The sequence below is a fragment of the Acomys russatus genome, chromosome 4 (assembly GCF_903995435.1).
Source record: "Acomys russatus chromosome 4, mAcoRus1.1, whole genome shotgun sequence".
NCBI classification, from domain to species: Eukaryota; Metazoa; Chordata; class Mammalia; order Rodentia; family Muridae; genus Acomys; species Acomys russatus.
In genome coordinates, this window is record NC_067140.1 from 48172577 (window position 1) to 48188732 (window position 16156).

The following is a 16156-nucleotide window of genomic DNA, read 5'->3' on the forward strand; positions in this document are numbered from 1 at the left end:
AACATAATGAAATGTTTTATTTTAGATGTTTATTGCATTGAAGTATTTGTATGATATATAAGTTTTATAATCAGCAATTATTGCACAAAATTTCAAGTAATATTGTTGTTCTATGATAAATTCACATACAGGTGTGCAATGTACCTTTATCAGCATCTTTATAAAGATAAAACAACACTGACTATTAACAGATATTTCTTCTGGAAATTATGTGGATCCAATGGATAAAATATGTGTTTAAGTAAACCAACAATTATGGTTAAAGAAAGATAAGTAGGATAATCAGCAATATTAAAATTTATGTGGTTTTCCTGCTTTTCAATGATAATGTATAATATCATTTTAGATATAGACTATAGTACTTTGAATCATGTAATATCTATGTATATCCCTCTTTTGTAATAGCATAACTTTGTTGCTCTGGTAGTCTTCCTCAAAGAAATTTATGATTTACAGAAAAAGACATGTGCAATTTGAAATATTTCAGAAGACTTATTTTCTAATGCTGTACCAGCAAGATCTAAAAAGCTTATTTAATGTCACGGCCCTCCAGCTGTAGTGCTTGGGAAGAAGAAAATGCCTGAACTTTTAGCAAAAACTAGAAACTCATGGAGGTCAAGAAGGACAACTTGAGACATAGTTTGAAAGTGTTTCTCCGATGCAATTTAAATACTTAGCTGTTATCTCAAATCTTTTATGTCTTAGTGGTTATTAAAGCTTAAAATAAAAGAACTCCTGAACTGAGATTTTTCACATTAGTCGTGGAATTTTTGATATGTTCTTCCATAATGGCCATATATGTCTTAATTTATTCTCTCTTTAGGAAATTAATATTTTATCATTCACTGCCCAATTAATCTGTATTCATTTTAATTTTGTAATTTGACTTTGTTTTACCATGTGATTTTGTTTGCAATCATGCATAGACTGATATGGTAAAATTATCCAGCCATCCAAGAAACTGCAACAATGGCCCTCATCTGTGGAATAGACCATGTTTTCTCCAAAGGCCAGGGGAAAACTGTGACAGTATGCATCAGTCTGCCAAGTAAGCCTCAGGCTGCTCTGGCTCCTCCACGGCCTCTGATTACTTCATGAATGCTTATCATTATTAGCCAATTGGTTTGCTCAGGAAGACAATTCACATAAAAGCCAATCTCCCTGAAGTGTTGATGCTTTGACAGTATGTATAAGACAAATGCTGTAGTACTCTATCTCTTGCGATTACTACTGTCTCTTCAAGTTATGAAAGAGGTAAGCAGAATAACGAAGTTGACATGCATCACTAGAAACAAATACGGGTTAGTATTCTACAGATAGGCCAGTGCTTCTAACAATAGGAACTGATTCTGCAGAAATCAAGTATGTCTTTTTTTTTTTTTTTCAGAAAAATAAATAGAAAATTCTGGAGGGATTATTTACTTAGCAGAGTTAACATGAGTAGCATTAAAAAGGATAAGCCCTGATATCTGTTTCTAGTGGCAATAATTATTGACTCATACACATAATTTTATTGATTTAACATATCTTATCCTCTCTGTGATATGGTGATATACAGATCTTCTTTTTTAAAGGAACTAGTATTTTCTTGTCCTATGTCTTTTTAAAAATTAATTCCTAATTGAGTTGTAATCTGAATAAATTAATTTTAAAAACAGAAAAAAATTAAATAAAATTAATTCCAGGGAAACCTGGCTTTGAACATTTCTACCATATGGAAGTTACACACTATACTGTTACAAGTATGGGAATTCTTAAGATTATATCATTTGAAAGCAAAAAACAAAGGTACAGGAATTTTCCTTAGTACATCCAGGATCAAGCAGTTCATCTGAGCTTAAACCCAAAGCCCTAATTTACAACCTTATGAGTACAAAAATGTTTACTAAAAAAAATTTAAGGTAGAACATGATCATGAAAATGATATTATAATTATTCAAATTAAAATTAATATGAATAAAATATTTTCTCTTTCATCATGCATGGCCCCATGGTTGTTATAATAAAAATCAGTGCACACACACTTAATATGAGGGGATGTGCCTAGTCTCATTGCAACATGATATGCCATGTTTGGGAAACAGAGGAGGAATGGATCTGGGCGGGGAAGAGGGGCTGAGAGGAAGGAGGAAGGAACTGCGTTCAGGATATAATATGTGATAGAAGAATACATTTTTATAAGAACGCAGGAGAACTCCTTGAATTTGAATTAAAATTATTTAATAATAGAATCATTGCGTTCCACTAAACCTTCCTAAGTCTTCTTTAGAGTCTCAAATGAACTTTGAAGACTTTGTGCTGGTAAAAGACCTTTAAAGAGGATCCCATCTTATGACCCTTTTTTAACAACATAGCTCTGAGGTGTGACCCACGGGGAACTACAGAATTCCTTTATATCTGAAAATTAGATTTTTAAATTCTTATGTTCTAATATTTTCACCAGATGAGAACCCTTGGACAATCTTCATCCTTGACATATTTTTCATGGAGATATAACCTGGAATTTTTCCTTCACTATTCTCTTCTCAACTTTCAAAATGTTTTTTTTTTTTTTTTTTTGGTTTTTTTTTTTTTTTTTTTTTTTTTTTTTGGTTTTTCGAGACAGGGTTTCTCTGTGTAGCCTTGGCCATCCTGGACTCACTTTGTAGACCAGGCTGGCCTCGAACTCACAGCGATCCACCTGCTTCTGCCTCCCGAGTGCTGGGATTAAAGGCGTGCGCCACCACGCCCGGCTTTGATACTTTGAAACACTCAAAACAGTTTTAATTTCCGTAAAATGATCTAAAGAAAAGCTTTTATGAACTAATCATACTACAATGTTTCTTATGATAATAATCCTGCCCTTAGGTATTGTCACTGTTGGGGTGATTATATTATTTTTCTGGGTTAAAAAGGCACAAACCAAAAGAAGCTTTGTGAATCATTTTATGATTAGATCTGTCTTTATTTTGGAAAAAATAGAATCAGGAAGTTTTTATAGGACTTTGCACACAGGAATATGAAATTTAGCAGGCCATGTTAAAAGAAACATATGTGGGATATGGAGGAGATAATTAAAATTTCTAAACACAATAAATAAATCACCAAATAACAAATATCAGCATTCCTCTAAGAAATGACTCATCATATCTATCTCTGTATTTTATACTATACATATCTGCTATGTGCTGAGGTTCTGCGACCATCTCAAAGTGGAGCGATGGCTATGTGACCTGGTCATTTTAAATCCTATATTTTCACTTGCTTTACTCGTGTTCATTATTCACTCATTAATTTTGATAAATTTCTTTTTCTCCTAAGGACTTTAGCATAAAATAATGTAGGAAATGCTATATAATTCATAGTTTTTTTTTTCTTTTACATTCACAGCTAAATAGAGTAAGTCTAGGATGAGAGTAATGGTAGAGTTAGGAGCAGAGACAATAACATTGTGTTATAGAGTTATGCACTCTAGAACCACGAGATGTAGAAGTCTTGGCTATTTGAAGAATAAGATGAGCAAGGAGGCAGGGTAGTGTAAAATGTGAGTTTTTATTTCTAGATTGGGAGCTGTTATGCAATAGATCATAGCAAGTCCTTAATGAATAAGCAGAGGTTAGAATTTGCATGTAACAATTCTGACTTCCTCTTCATTGTCCTCTCCAAGGCAAGTGCAGAGACTCACTTCTGGAATGAATCAACAAGGGAAACAAATCACTCTGTGGTGACTGAATTTATTTTTATTGGACTCTCTGATTCTCAAGAACTTCAGATCTTTCTGTTTGCATTCTTCTTTGTTTTCTATGTAGGTATTGTGTTTGGGAACCTTCTTATTGTCATAACTGTGACTTCTGATTCCCACCTCCACTCCCCTATGTACTTCCTGCTGGCCAACCTTTCATTCATCGATTTATGTCTGTCCTCTGTCACAGCTCCAAAGATGATTGCTGACTTTTTCTGCAAATACAAAGTCATCTCTGTCAAGGGCTGTTTTGCACAGATCTTTCTTCTTCACTTCTTTGGGGGAAGTGAGATGGTGACCCTCATTGCCATGGCCTTTGACAGATATGTAGCAATTTGTAAGCCTCTACGCTACATGACTATTATGTGTGGCAATGTATGCATTGGCATTGTGGCCACTGCATGGGGAATTGGCTTCCTACATTCAGTGAGCCAATTGGCCTTTGCAGTGAACTTACCCTTTTGTGGTCCCAATAAGGTTGACAGTTTTTACTGTGACCTTCCTAGAGTACTTAAACTTGCCTGTGCAGACACATATAAGTTAGACCTCATGGTCATTGCCAACAGTGGTATACTCACTCTGTGTTCTTTTGTTCTCCTAATCATCTCCTACAGTATCATTCTAATGACCATCCAGCGCCGCCCTTCTGACAGATCATCTAAAGCTCTGTCTACACTGACTGCTCATATCACAGTAGTTCTTTTGTTCTTTGGACCTTGCATCTTCATTTATGCTTGGCCGTTCCCCATCAAGTCATTAGATAAATTCCTTGCTGTGTTTTATTCCGTGGTCACTCCTCTCTTGAACCCTATTATATACACACTGAGGAACACAGAGATGAAAACTGCAATGAGACGTCTAAGACAATGGAATTTAAAGTTTTGGGCAAAGTCTTAGGTCTTCTGTAGCCATGACAATGATATAATGAGAAACAGAAGTTAATAAATTATTTAGCAGAGTTTTTATCAATTGTAAAATACCATTTTTCACACTTAGTAATTGTTAAAGAAGGCTCTAATAGTGCTCAATTTATTCTATGTGATCTTAGCTTATAGTTTTGATATAATTTCAAAATTAATGTCACTTTTTCAAAATAAAATTTTTAATAATTTTAGAACAATTAAAGTTACTATTATCTGTACTTTCTAGAATCTGTGACTTTCTAGAGACTTTTATTTCAGATAATAAAAGATATCAGATAGAATAATTTACATTAAAGAAATTTCTATTTGATTCATTTTCCACATACTCAAAAATAAGTTTATATGTCAACTACTGAGATTCATAAATAATATTCCTATCTCCTATCCATGTATGATATATCTTCTACTTCTATAACATATAAGTGTATTGCCAGGTATGATACGACTGAAATTTCCACATGATTTAATTTCAAGGTGCTTTTCATCCTGTGGTACAGCAATTGATTGTAAAACAGTAAATAGAATTAAGAGTGTTCCAATCTCTTACTATGTTGACACAATGTGTGACTAACATACACCAATCACTTTCCATTATCAGAATATTAAAGTTAAAATTTGGGGGTTTAATTCTAATTGAACTTTACAAATTATGATATGGGTGCTCATTTTTCTTTTTAAGGTTTGGTTCCCACATGGATAGAAAGAAAATCATAGTGTGAATTACATATGGTTATTAGAGAAGCAGTTAAATTGGAGAGATATGTAAGATAACATAAACATGTGGCATACCACTCAATGAATATTATACAGTATTATAATACTCATGCTAATCCTCTACTATAACACAGTCCAAAGTTTTATCCTTTGGTATTTCACAATTTACTTCAGGGTCATAACATATTTCATTTGTGCCATTGTAATTACTATTTAAAATGTGTTAATTTATATGGATATTTGTATGTTTGCATGTGCACATACTATGCCATCAGAGTAAAGAATTCTAAATGTCAAGAAAGAAGTAAAGGAGTTACTCTGGTAACTTTTAATCTTTCCAACGGTTGTCTGAGAAGCAGGGTACAGTTTAACATCACAACTCTGTACAATCAACATAACTGAACAATTATAATATGAGCAAATGAATATAAGTGAAACTCCATATAAAATTACAAGATAGAATTATGCCTATTTAAGAGGAAAGTAGAACAAAAATAATCAAGGATAATAAAACAAATGAAAAGGCAGCATCTGTAATTAGTGGTAAAATAAAAGAGCTATTAATAAAGCAATAGAGTCAACAAGAATTTGGAAAAGAAGGGCTTTCTTCTATTTGTCATACCACAGAATAATTGAAATGAAGAGCTGAATGTGTTTAAAAACTGTACAAATATTTTTAAAGATCCTTTTAATGATCCTAATATCCTTATAATTTATAAATGTAGGAAATGTTTTAATAAAGATTACATAAAATTAATGTTACTGTTATCTTAGACTATGTAAAAAGAAGACAAAGATGAGAATCAATAACACTCAAGGAGTAATACTTTAAACCTTAAATAAAAAGTTATTGTAAATACGTTAATAATCTTTCATGAACTAAACAACCTAATAGAAAATTAGCAAAAGTTTTAAATGTACAGTGTGTGTGTGTGTGTGTATACATATATATATAGTGAAAATCATATTTGCAATAAATATTTTAAAACTGTTCATGGTAAAATATATGTAAGCTAAAATTTCATTTAAATGTCATCTCTAGCCTATAAAGTATTGATGTCAGTATTTAATAATACAGCAAAAGAATGAATCTGTAAGAAAGAAACCATGCGCAGCTCTAAAATTCCTTTTCATTTCACACTTAAAGATGCCTAAATAATTTATATTATGATGAAACTAAGAGGGAAAAAAAACACAGAAAAAAGTGGAACAGTCTGCAAATAACAAGAAATGGACCATATGAGGATCAGTGACATGGTTCAGTGATAAGGATGAATATAAGGAGTTGGAAGCATAAGTACGTAGAAGCATCCATGAAGTGATCATTAAAACAAAAATGACACATTTTTTTTCTTTGAATTAATGTAGTAAGCTAAAATGGTAGGTAAGCATTTTGCCATAAAATTTACAAGAGATAGGTAAGTAGACAATTTGAAAACACAGATGATTCATATCATGTGGGGAAAATAAAGCATAAATTAAGCAATAATGAGCTCAATAAAAATTATCTGCCTAATGACATTTTATGATAAGGGACAAGACAGAAATGTGCAAAAATGTCCCATAGATTTAACAAAATAAAAATCAAAGTATGGAACAGTTAATTGGACATATTATATAGAATATTCATCAGATTCAGGGAATGGAAAAGTGAGTGTGAAGACCTGGGACAGACTGAAAGCCTGAAAAGATGACAACAAGGGCAACAACGAGTTTTGTCCTTATCCTAACTTACGCAAGCCAATTTTCATCAAGTTTTCAGTCAATCAACAAAATTTGAGGAACAAGCAAGTGTGTGTTTATGCCAAATATGGACAGACATAGATAGCAGCAGATAAACGATAGAGAGGAGAGGTGGGTAGGAGAGAGAGGAAAAAAAAAGATAGGAAGAGAAGATACAGAGAGAGAAGGGAATCTGTGAACCAGGACTACACAGAAAAAGAAATGCTCGTTGAGGTTTGAAGAGATGGCTCAGATGTTAAGAACACTCACTGTTCCTCCTCCAAAGGTCCTGAGTTAAATTCCCAGCAACTAGATAGTGGCTCACAACCGTCTATTGTGTGATCTGGTGCCCTCTTCTGGTGTGTAGGGAATGCAGGCAAAATACTGTATAAATAATAAATAAATAATTTTTTTAAAAGAAATTTTCATTATCATTATATCTTGCTTAAACTTTTATCTTATAAATTCTTTTTTTAAAAATTATTTAACTTTATATCCTAGTTATAGCCCCATCCCTCACCACCCAATCCTATATTCCCTCCCTCTCCAACATACCCATCCCCTATTTCTAAGAAGAGCAGAACCCCCCTTCCTTTCCTAGCCACCTCTGCTCATCAAATCTTATCAGGACTGTGTGTGTCCTCTTCTCCTGTGGCCTAGCAAGAGTTTCCTGACAAGGGGAAGTAATTGAAAAGCTTGCAAGAAAGTCCATGTCAGAAGGAGCCTCCACTTATTAAGAGACCAATATGAATCATGAGCTGCCCATCAGCTATGTCTTTGTAGGGGGAATAGGTCCAGTCCATGCCAGATCCTTGGTTGGTGCTTCAGTCTCAGCAGGCACCTCTTGGCCCTGGTTTGTTGGCTTTTCTTGTTTTCTTTTCACCTCCTGGTCCTTTTCTCAGCCCCCCACCACCACCATTTTTCCACAAGGCTCCCAACACATCACCAAATGTTTGGCTTTGAGTCACAGCATCTATTTCAAGGCATGGCTTGGTGGAACCTCTCAGAAGACAACTCTGCTTGATACCTGTCTGCAAGCATAGCAGAGTATCATTAATAAGTACAGGTGTTGGTTCTCTCCCACGGTGTGGGTCTTGGGTTGGGCAGGGCATTGGTTGGACCTTCCTTCAATCTCTGCTCTGTTTGTTCTATCTTTCTCTGCATATCTTGTAAGGAGAGTGAATTTTGAGTCAAAGTTTTGTGGGTGGGTGGGTGGGTGTTCCCCTCTTTCTACTAGACTTGTTTAGTTAGAAGGTGTCCTTCTCAGTTTCAGTTTCTATGGACCCTGCTACTAGTAGTCTTTGCTAGAGTCCCTTCCATATCCCCCTGGAACCCTAGCCTGACTTAGGTCTCTGGCTTGTCACAGAGATGCCCCTGCTCAGAGTTTCTTTTTTCTCTACAGGCCTTTTGTCCTCCGATGTCCCCACCCTGACCCCAACTCCTACTCTCCCCAGGTCTGATCTCCCCCCCCCCACTCATATCTCTGTGTTTATTCTCTTACTTTGCTCCCTGTCTTAAGACACTACTTCTGTCTATTCTATTTCTTTTTCCAAGTGAGTTTTAATCATTCTCCCTTGGATCCTCCTTGTTACTTATCTTCTTGGGGTCTGTGCACTGTAGTGTGCTTATCCTGTACTATATAGTTAAAATCCACTTATAAGTGAGTACATACCATGTGTGTCTTTCTAAGTTTCATTTACCTCACCCAAGATGATCTCTTCTTGTTCCAATCATTTGCCGGCACATTTCATTATTTCTTTGTTTTTAATAGCTGAATCATATTCCACTTGATTTTGACAAAGGAGCTAAAGCCATACAATGGGAAAAAAAAAACACAGCATCTTCAACAAATGGTGCTTGTTTAACTGGATGTCTATCTATAGAAAAATGCAAATAAATCCACATTTATCACCCTGCACTAAACTCAAGTCTAGTTAGATCGAAGATCTCAATATAGCACCAGGTACACTAAATCTATTAGAAGAGAAAGTAGGAAAGAACCCTGAACTCGTTGGTAAAGGGGACAACTTCCAGAACAGAACGACAACAGCTCAGGCTCTAAGATCAACAATTAATAAGTGGGACTTCATGAAGCTTCTGTAAAGCAAAAGACACTGTCAATAGAATGAAGAGGCAGCCTACAGCCTGGGAAAAGATCTTCTAACCAAGGGCTAATATCCAAAGCACATAGAGAACTCAAGAAACAAACACCAACAAACAAAATAACCCAATTAAAAATGGGGTGCAAGCTAAACAGAATTTTCAACACAGGACTATTGAATGGCCAAGAAACACTTAAAAGAAATGCTCAACCTCCTTAGTTATTGGGGAAATGCAAATCAAAACCACCCTGAAATTTCATCTTACATCCATCAAAATTGCTAAGATCAAAATCTCAAGTGACAACACATGCTGGCGAGGTTTGTGGAGAAAGAGAAACACTCCACCTTTTTGGGAGGATAAACATGAACAACCACTTGGGAAATCAATCTGGTCCTTTCTCAGACAACTTGGAATAGATCTACCTTGAGACTCAGCTATACCACTCCTGGGTACATACCTAAAAGATGCTCCACCATACAACAAGGACACTTGCTCAACTTTGTTCATAGCAGCTTTATTCTTAATAGCTAAAAGCTGGAAACAACCTAGATGTCCCTCAATGGAAGAATGCATAAAGAAACTGTGGTGCATTCATAGATAAATTCTTTAATTTGTTTATTTACATCCAGATTGTAGCCCCCCCATTGGCTCCTGGTCCTACCCTCCCTCATCTACCCTTCACCCTCCCTTAGTCCTCAGAAAGGGGGAGCCCTCCTCCCCTAGCATCTGTCCTCAACCTATCAAGTCTCATCTGGACTGCTTGTATCTTCTTTCTCTGTGGCCTGGCAAGGCTGCTCCACAAGGGAGAAGTGATCAAAGAGTAGGCACCAGAGTCCATATCAGAGGTAGCTCCTACTCCCCATATTATTGGACCATCAAAGAGACTGTGCTGCCTACGTAGTACATCTGAGCAGAGGGTCGAGGCCCTCACCATGCATAGTTGTTGGTTGGTGCATCAGTCTCTGCAGCACACACGCACCCCAACACAAACTATGATACACAGACATAAAGAAGCTACATAACAAGGAGGACCCTAGGGAGAACACTTAATTCTCATTCAGACATAAATAGAATAGATACCGGAAGTAGCTGAAGAGAAGAAACCAGATGGGAACCTACCATAGAGATCCTCTGAAAGACTCCACCCAGCTAGGGACCAAGCAGATGCTGAGAATCCCAGCCAAACTTCATGGTGTAGCACAGAGAGTCTTATGGAAGTGTTGGTGTATGGAAGGATCAGGAGGGGACAGAGGCTCTACAAGGAAACCAATGGAGCCCACACAGATAAATTCTTAGTGGAATCTAAGGCTGAAAAGCCAGGCACAGAGAAGCTCCAAAATGACAAAACTTGGCATCAGACCAACACACTACGACCCAGAGAGTGCACAAGCAAGGACATGAAGAATAATGACTTCTAACTCAAACTTTAACTATTTCCTGAACATGATAATACACAAAGTTGTATTTTTATTATATGTTCCTTACTTTTCTCAGTGAAATTATGCAATGGCACTGTTTTATTAAAGATGATCATGAGTTCTTGATATTATAAACATAATTAAACATTTCATGTCTGTAAATCTGGTTGTTTTCATTTTCAGTTGTATGTGATGTAGCTTATACAAAGATAATTTTCATTCTGTTAACTGAATATCACTCTGTAATAACAAAAGGAATAGTAATGTGGCTATTTTATTGACATTCTGAATGCTTCTAAGTAAATACATTTCTTTATTTAAAAAAAACATGATATATCCTTGTCTAATTATTTGATTATAGTTTATTTTATTGCCAGACGAATTGATATGTTATCAAATCCATTCAAAATTGAATCAAAAACACTTTACTTTTACTTAATAGTAATCATTAATTTTATGTGTAGATATTGTTAACCCAAATAATGTGCTTTTTGCCCAATTTAGCATAGATGTGAATTTTTATGTCAGCATATTTTTGACAAAATGAATTATCATCTATAGTTGAAGGTCTTTAACTTGAGATTATCAAAAGAAAACAGGACATTCTCCACAATTAAGTGAAAAGGGGCGACTGACTTTCACACAAACTCTGGTGCCCCATATTTGACCACATCTCCTAGATGGGGAGGCCAGGTGGCACTCAGAGGAAGGATAGCAGGCTAACAAGAAGAGACTTGATACCCTAGGATCATATACAGGGAGAGGAGATCCCCCTCAGTCACAGTCACAGGGGAGGGAAATAGGGTGAAAGCGGGAGGGAGGAGGAATAGGAGGGTACAAGGAATGGGATAATAATTGAGATGTAATATGAATATTATCAATAAAAAATAAAAAGAGAAAAAGAAAACCAGGTAAAATTATACCTCTTGATATCCTTGGAACTTATTAAATTCAAATATCAACTATAACAGTTATTCCCTACATAATCTGCTTAATTTGTGATTAATAACATTAATATATGTCCTTTTGGGCCATTTTTTAAGATAAAAAATATACACAAATATTTATGTCTCTGCTCTAATACATTAATCACCTATTGTCTATTTTTTTATTGTCTATTTTTTATTTCATTGCTTTATGACCTTATTTAATTAGAATTCATTCCATTTGCTTATTTGAATTTTTATTTCTTCTATCTCATTTATCACTTTATTAAAGTATAATTATCAAATTAATAAAATAAGGAATAATCTGTTAATACATATGTTCTATGAAAAAATCTCCATAATCAAGATAATGAACATCTCTAATTTTTTCATGTTATCAATCAGATATTTTGTGTTCACTTAGGTAGTGCAAACACCTCAGACCTCTCTTGTAAGCAATTTTGGAAGGTACAATATTGTTAAATACACTGGAAATTGATATCTTTAAAAGGTAGTTATCAGTAACATACTCTGTCAGGCCCCAACTAACATGGCCAGAGACATAGGAGACCTGGCTCTTTTGGTTCTTCAATTTTAACCCAATACACTCTAATCTAGGAACCCTGCCCCCACCCAAGACCTTGTAAGAGATCTGGCTGTGCCATTTCCCAGCCCACCCTGCTCCAGAATCCTCTCTGCCAATACATGAGCAAAAATGACAGAATCTGGTTGAGAACTGCCTCTTCTATTATTCCACCCTCTAGCTCAAGGAATGTCAGAAAACTAACAGCCCATTGTCCTTCACTGGGATGCCAGACAAATGAGCTTACAATTAAAATTTTAAAATATTAGCAACAACCTAACTGCTGAAGAACCCTTCACAGAACTACAAACTTTATTAGAATACCACCTCTGAAGAAATCACCAGGCACATCACCATATCCCCAATAAAAACATATTGGAAGCACAAAGATAGTCAAAACAATCCTGAACCAAAATATAAATGCTGATTAGATTATTATTTCTCATCTCAAGTGATATTACATAGCCATGGTTATCAAAGGAGTACGGTACTGGCATACTTGCATACCTATAGGTAAATGAATTAAATATAGTAGAAGGATTTACTTGCTTCTACACAATTAGAGTAACACTATTTCCACCAAACACGCCCAAACTGCATCCTGGAGAAAGAACAGAATCTCCAAAAAGTGATGGGAAAATGAGATGCCTATATTAGGAAGAATGAACTTAAACATTTTTTTCATCCAATAAATAAATAAATGAATAAATAAATAAATAAAACAAAAAACCCTCCAAATTGGAAAAAAAAACACCTTTAATGAAAGATCTGAAACCGACAATATAGTATTCTGCTTGTGCAAAAGGCATCCAATTTTTGTTTGTTTGTTACCCTCTCAAAGTAATGTCATTATTACAGTAGTGGATATATTTTGCTATATTGTCTTTTATTTTCCCATGCAAGATCTATAGAAGGGTAAGACCACTGAAGTCCTTTCTAATTCAGTACCCTGAGCACCTTTAAACAATACGAATGGTATCCGGTGGGAATAAGTTCCCTAGTCAATTTGAGATTGAGTTCTCTATGTCCTGAAATAACAGCATGTTATGTTTTCATTAACAGGGTCACTCCAGATGGCTATGGTGGGCAAAGACAAAGTCAGTAGTCTCTATTGTTTAACACATATCTGCAGTCTTGCAGACCAACATACCTCATGTGTACTTACAAATATGTTGGTTAAATGTCTCAGTTGTATTAACTGCTTAATTAAGTACAATAATTAGTAATTAGTCAATTTATAGAAACAGACCTCACAGAGATTATATTTCAGGGTATTATACAATACTAAATAATAATTTAAAGAACAAATTTTAGTATTGAATTGAAATAACTAGAAATCTCATAAAACTCTAGTTGTCCATCTTATTATGATAATTTATTCATCCAACTGTAAAAACGCAAAGTATAATCCATCGCTGTGTTGTGAAGTATTTAACTTTTGTTTGATTTTCTGTTAAGTCTTTCTGCCCACTGCCTTGGTGTTTTGATAGACAACTGTGATCAGGCAAAAGTGATGATGTTGGCCAGTTGGCAAAGAAATGTAAAACTTTGGGCATGGGTTGGTGTTCAGAATTATATTTAGGTAAAATTTAATAAGATCTTATTTACAAAGATAAACATATAAGTTTTCTCAATAAATTTCAGGATAAACTTTATTAAAAACATGAGGAAAAGTTTAATGACATCCTTGTGTAGAAAGATCATTCAATTTAGACTGAAGTAGAAAGTTCCACAGTGCTTTGAAGGTTGGTCAGTAAATGTCATATTCTCTTTCAAATGTTAAGTTTTATCTACATTGGTATAGGATACTGGTGTGAATTTTGAATATAAACTATATTTTCAGAATTAAAATCAATTTCAAACAGTGGGTTTCACAATGTGAAGTAATTAGTACAGGTTTCTGGATATTAGAAATTTACTTTGGGATTCAGGTAGTTGTTTACAAATCTTTTCATAGCATTTTTCATCTCTTTATTTCTTAATGTATAAATAGCTGGATTTAGGAGAGGTGTAAAAACAGAGTAAAATACAGCAAGAAATTTATCCAACCAGGTGATATTGAGAGGCCACACATAAATAAAGATGCAAGGTGCAAAAAAGATCATCACCACTGTGATGTGGGCAGTGCACGTGGACAGGGCCTTAGAGGCACCAGCTCCAGAGCTCTGGCGAACAGTGACAAGGACGTATGTGTAAGAAATAAGCAACAGAATAAAGCAGGTTACAGCCACAACCCCACAGTCAGCATTCATTAGAACATCCAAATCACCGGAATCCATGCAAGCTAGCTTGATTACCAATGGCATGTCACAGAAAAAACTATCTATTTCCTTAGGTCCACAAAAGGGCAGCTGGACAATGACCACCAGGTGGCTCATGGCATGTACAAATCCAGTCGTCCATGAAGTCAATACCAACCCAGTGCATCTTTTCAGGTTCATGATGGTAAAGTAGTGGAGTGGTTTGCAGATGGCCACGTAGCGGTCATAAGCCATTACCACCAACAGCACCATCTCTCCTGCAGCAATGCAATGGGCAAAGAAGACTTGAGACATGCAGCCTGCAAAGGAAATGGTCTTGTTTTCCCTGAGAAAGTCTGTGATCATCTTAGGAGTGGTAACTGAGGAAAGCCACATATCAACAAAGGACAAGTTGGCCAACAAGAAGTACATAGGAGAATGGAGATTAGGATCAGTGGTTATTAAGATCAGGATGATAATATTTCCAGAAACAATGAGAAGATAAAGCATTGAAAACATCACAAAGAGTAAGACCTGAATATTCTTTGAGTTGGTAAGTCCCCAGAGTATAAATTCTGACACAACAGACTGATTGCCTCCATCCATTTTACTCAGAATGTCCTCAAGAGTAGCCTGGAAAAAAAAGAAAGATTATAAACTACAAGTATGATGCAGGTTTCTCCCTTACTATTATTAGACATTCACATTGAAACTTGCCTAAATAGAAATGCATAAATTAAAGAGAAATCTAAGACAAATATGAGTGACATTGCTACCCAAGCTGAAAGCTACTGAGTCAAGAGCAACTCCCCAAGAAAAGAAACGTCAGGCATGAATGTTATTCACATGTTCTATCAGAAAATTCCTTTTACATGACATTAATGAAGAAAGCAAAACAGCAATGTAAAAACCTAAAAATGTATGTTGTTTCTTTGAAAAAAATCTAATTTTTTACTAGCAATCATGACATTCTATGACAAAAATGGGGATTAAACTTGGAAACTGATGGCAAATTGCATCGAATTTCATTACAAATGGTATTATAAGATCTTACTATTTTGTCAGAATGTATATTGACTTCTTTGAGCATCAGTAGAATATCTGTGTCATCTCTGGAATGGGAGAGGCTGCCAAGAGTCTATGGTGCTGAACCTTAGACTCCTAGCAGCAAGGGATATGGAGCCTGGAGCGGCAACCTTCTGTAGCCAGGTAGGACTCCCAGTAGAAAGAGTGGGACATCAACCCACGCACAAACCCTTTAACCCAGCCACCCATTGGCTTGCCCAACTCGAGTCCCACACCATGAGAAAGAGCCCACTCCTAACACTATTAATAACATTCTGTTATGCATACAGGAGACTAGCATAACTGTCATCTGAGAGGCTTTTCCCAGCCGCTCATGAAAACAGATAGAAACCCACAGCCAAACATTATGTGGAGCTTGGGAAATACTGTGGAAGAAGGAGAGGAAAGGTTGAAAGAGCCAGAAAGGTCAATGACACAACAAGAAACCCATAAAGGATCACAGAGACTGAAGCAACAAAAAGAGAGCATCCATGGGACTGATGTAGGCCCCTTACACATAATGTAACAGCTTGGTCCTTATGTGAGAACTCTAACGGCAGGATCAAGGGCTGTCTTTGACTCTGTTTCCTGCCTTTGGACCTCTTTCCCCTAACTGGATGGCCTTGTCTAGCCTCAATAAAATATGTGCTCAGTCCTACTATAACTTGATATGCAAGGGTGAATTGATATCCTTGGCAGGTCTCCTGTTCTCTGAGTAGAAAGGGAGGGAGCATAGGGGAA

At 35.7% G+C, this 16156-nt stretch overlaps 2 protein-coding genes across 2 annotated transcripts; one reads left to right on the forward strand and one right to left on the reverse strand.

Moving 5' to 3' along the window:
* The first annotated feature begins 969 nt into the window (after positions 1-969).
* On the forward strand, positions 970-11951 carry LOC127188416 (olfactory receptor 4F4-like). The gene is made up of 4 exons (XM_051144882.1): positions 970-1048; positions 1680-1720; positions 3647-4581; positions 11885-11951. The coding sequence occupies exons 1-4, from the start codon at positions 970-972 to the stop codon at positions 11949-11951; spliced, it is 1122 nt and encodes a 373-aa protein (XP_051000839.1).
* A 1970-nt stretch (positions 11952-13921) lies between these two features.
* Positions 13922-14959, reverse strand: LOC127188587 (olfactory receptor 4K3-like). The gene has a single exon (XM_051145016.1). The coding sequence runs from the start codon at positions 14954-14956 to the stop codon at positions 14018-14020; it is 939 nt and encodes a 312-aa protein (XP_051000973.1). The 5' UTR covers positions 14957-14959; the 3' UTR covers positions 13922-14017.
* Positions 14960-16156: the final 1197 nt, after the last annotated feature.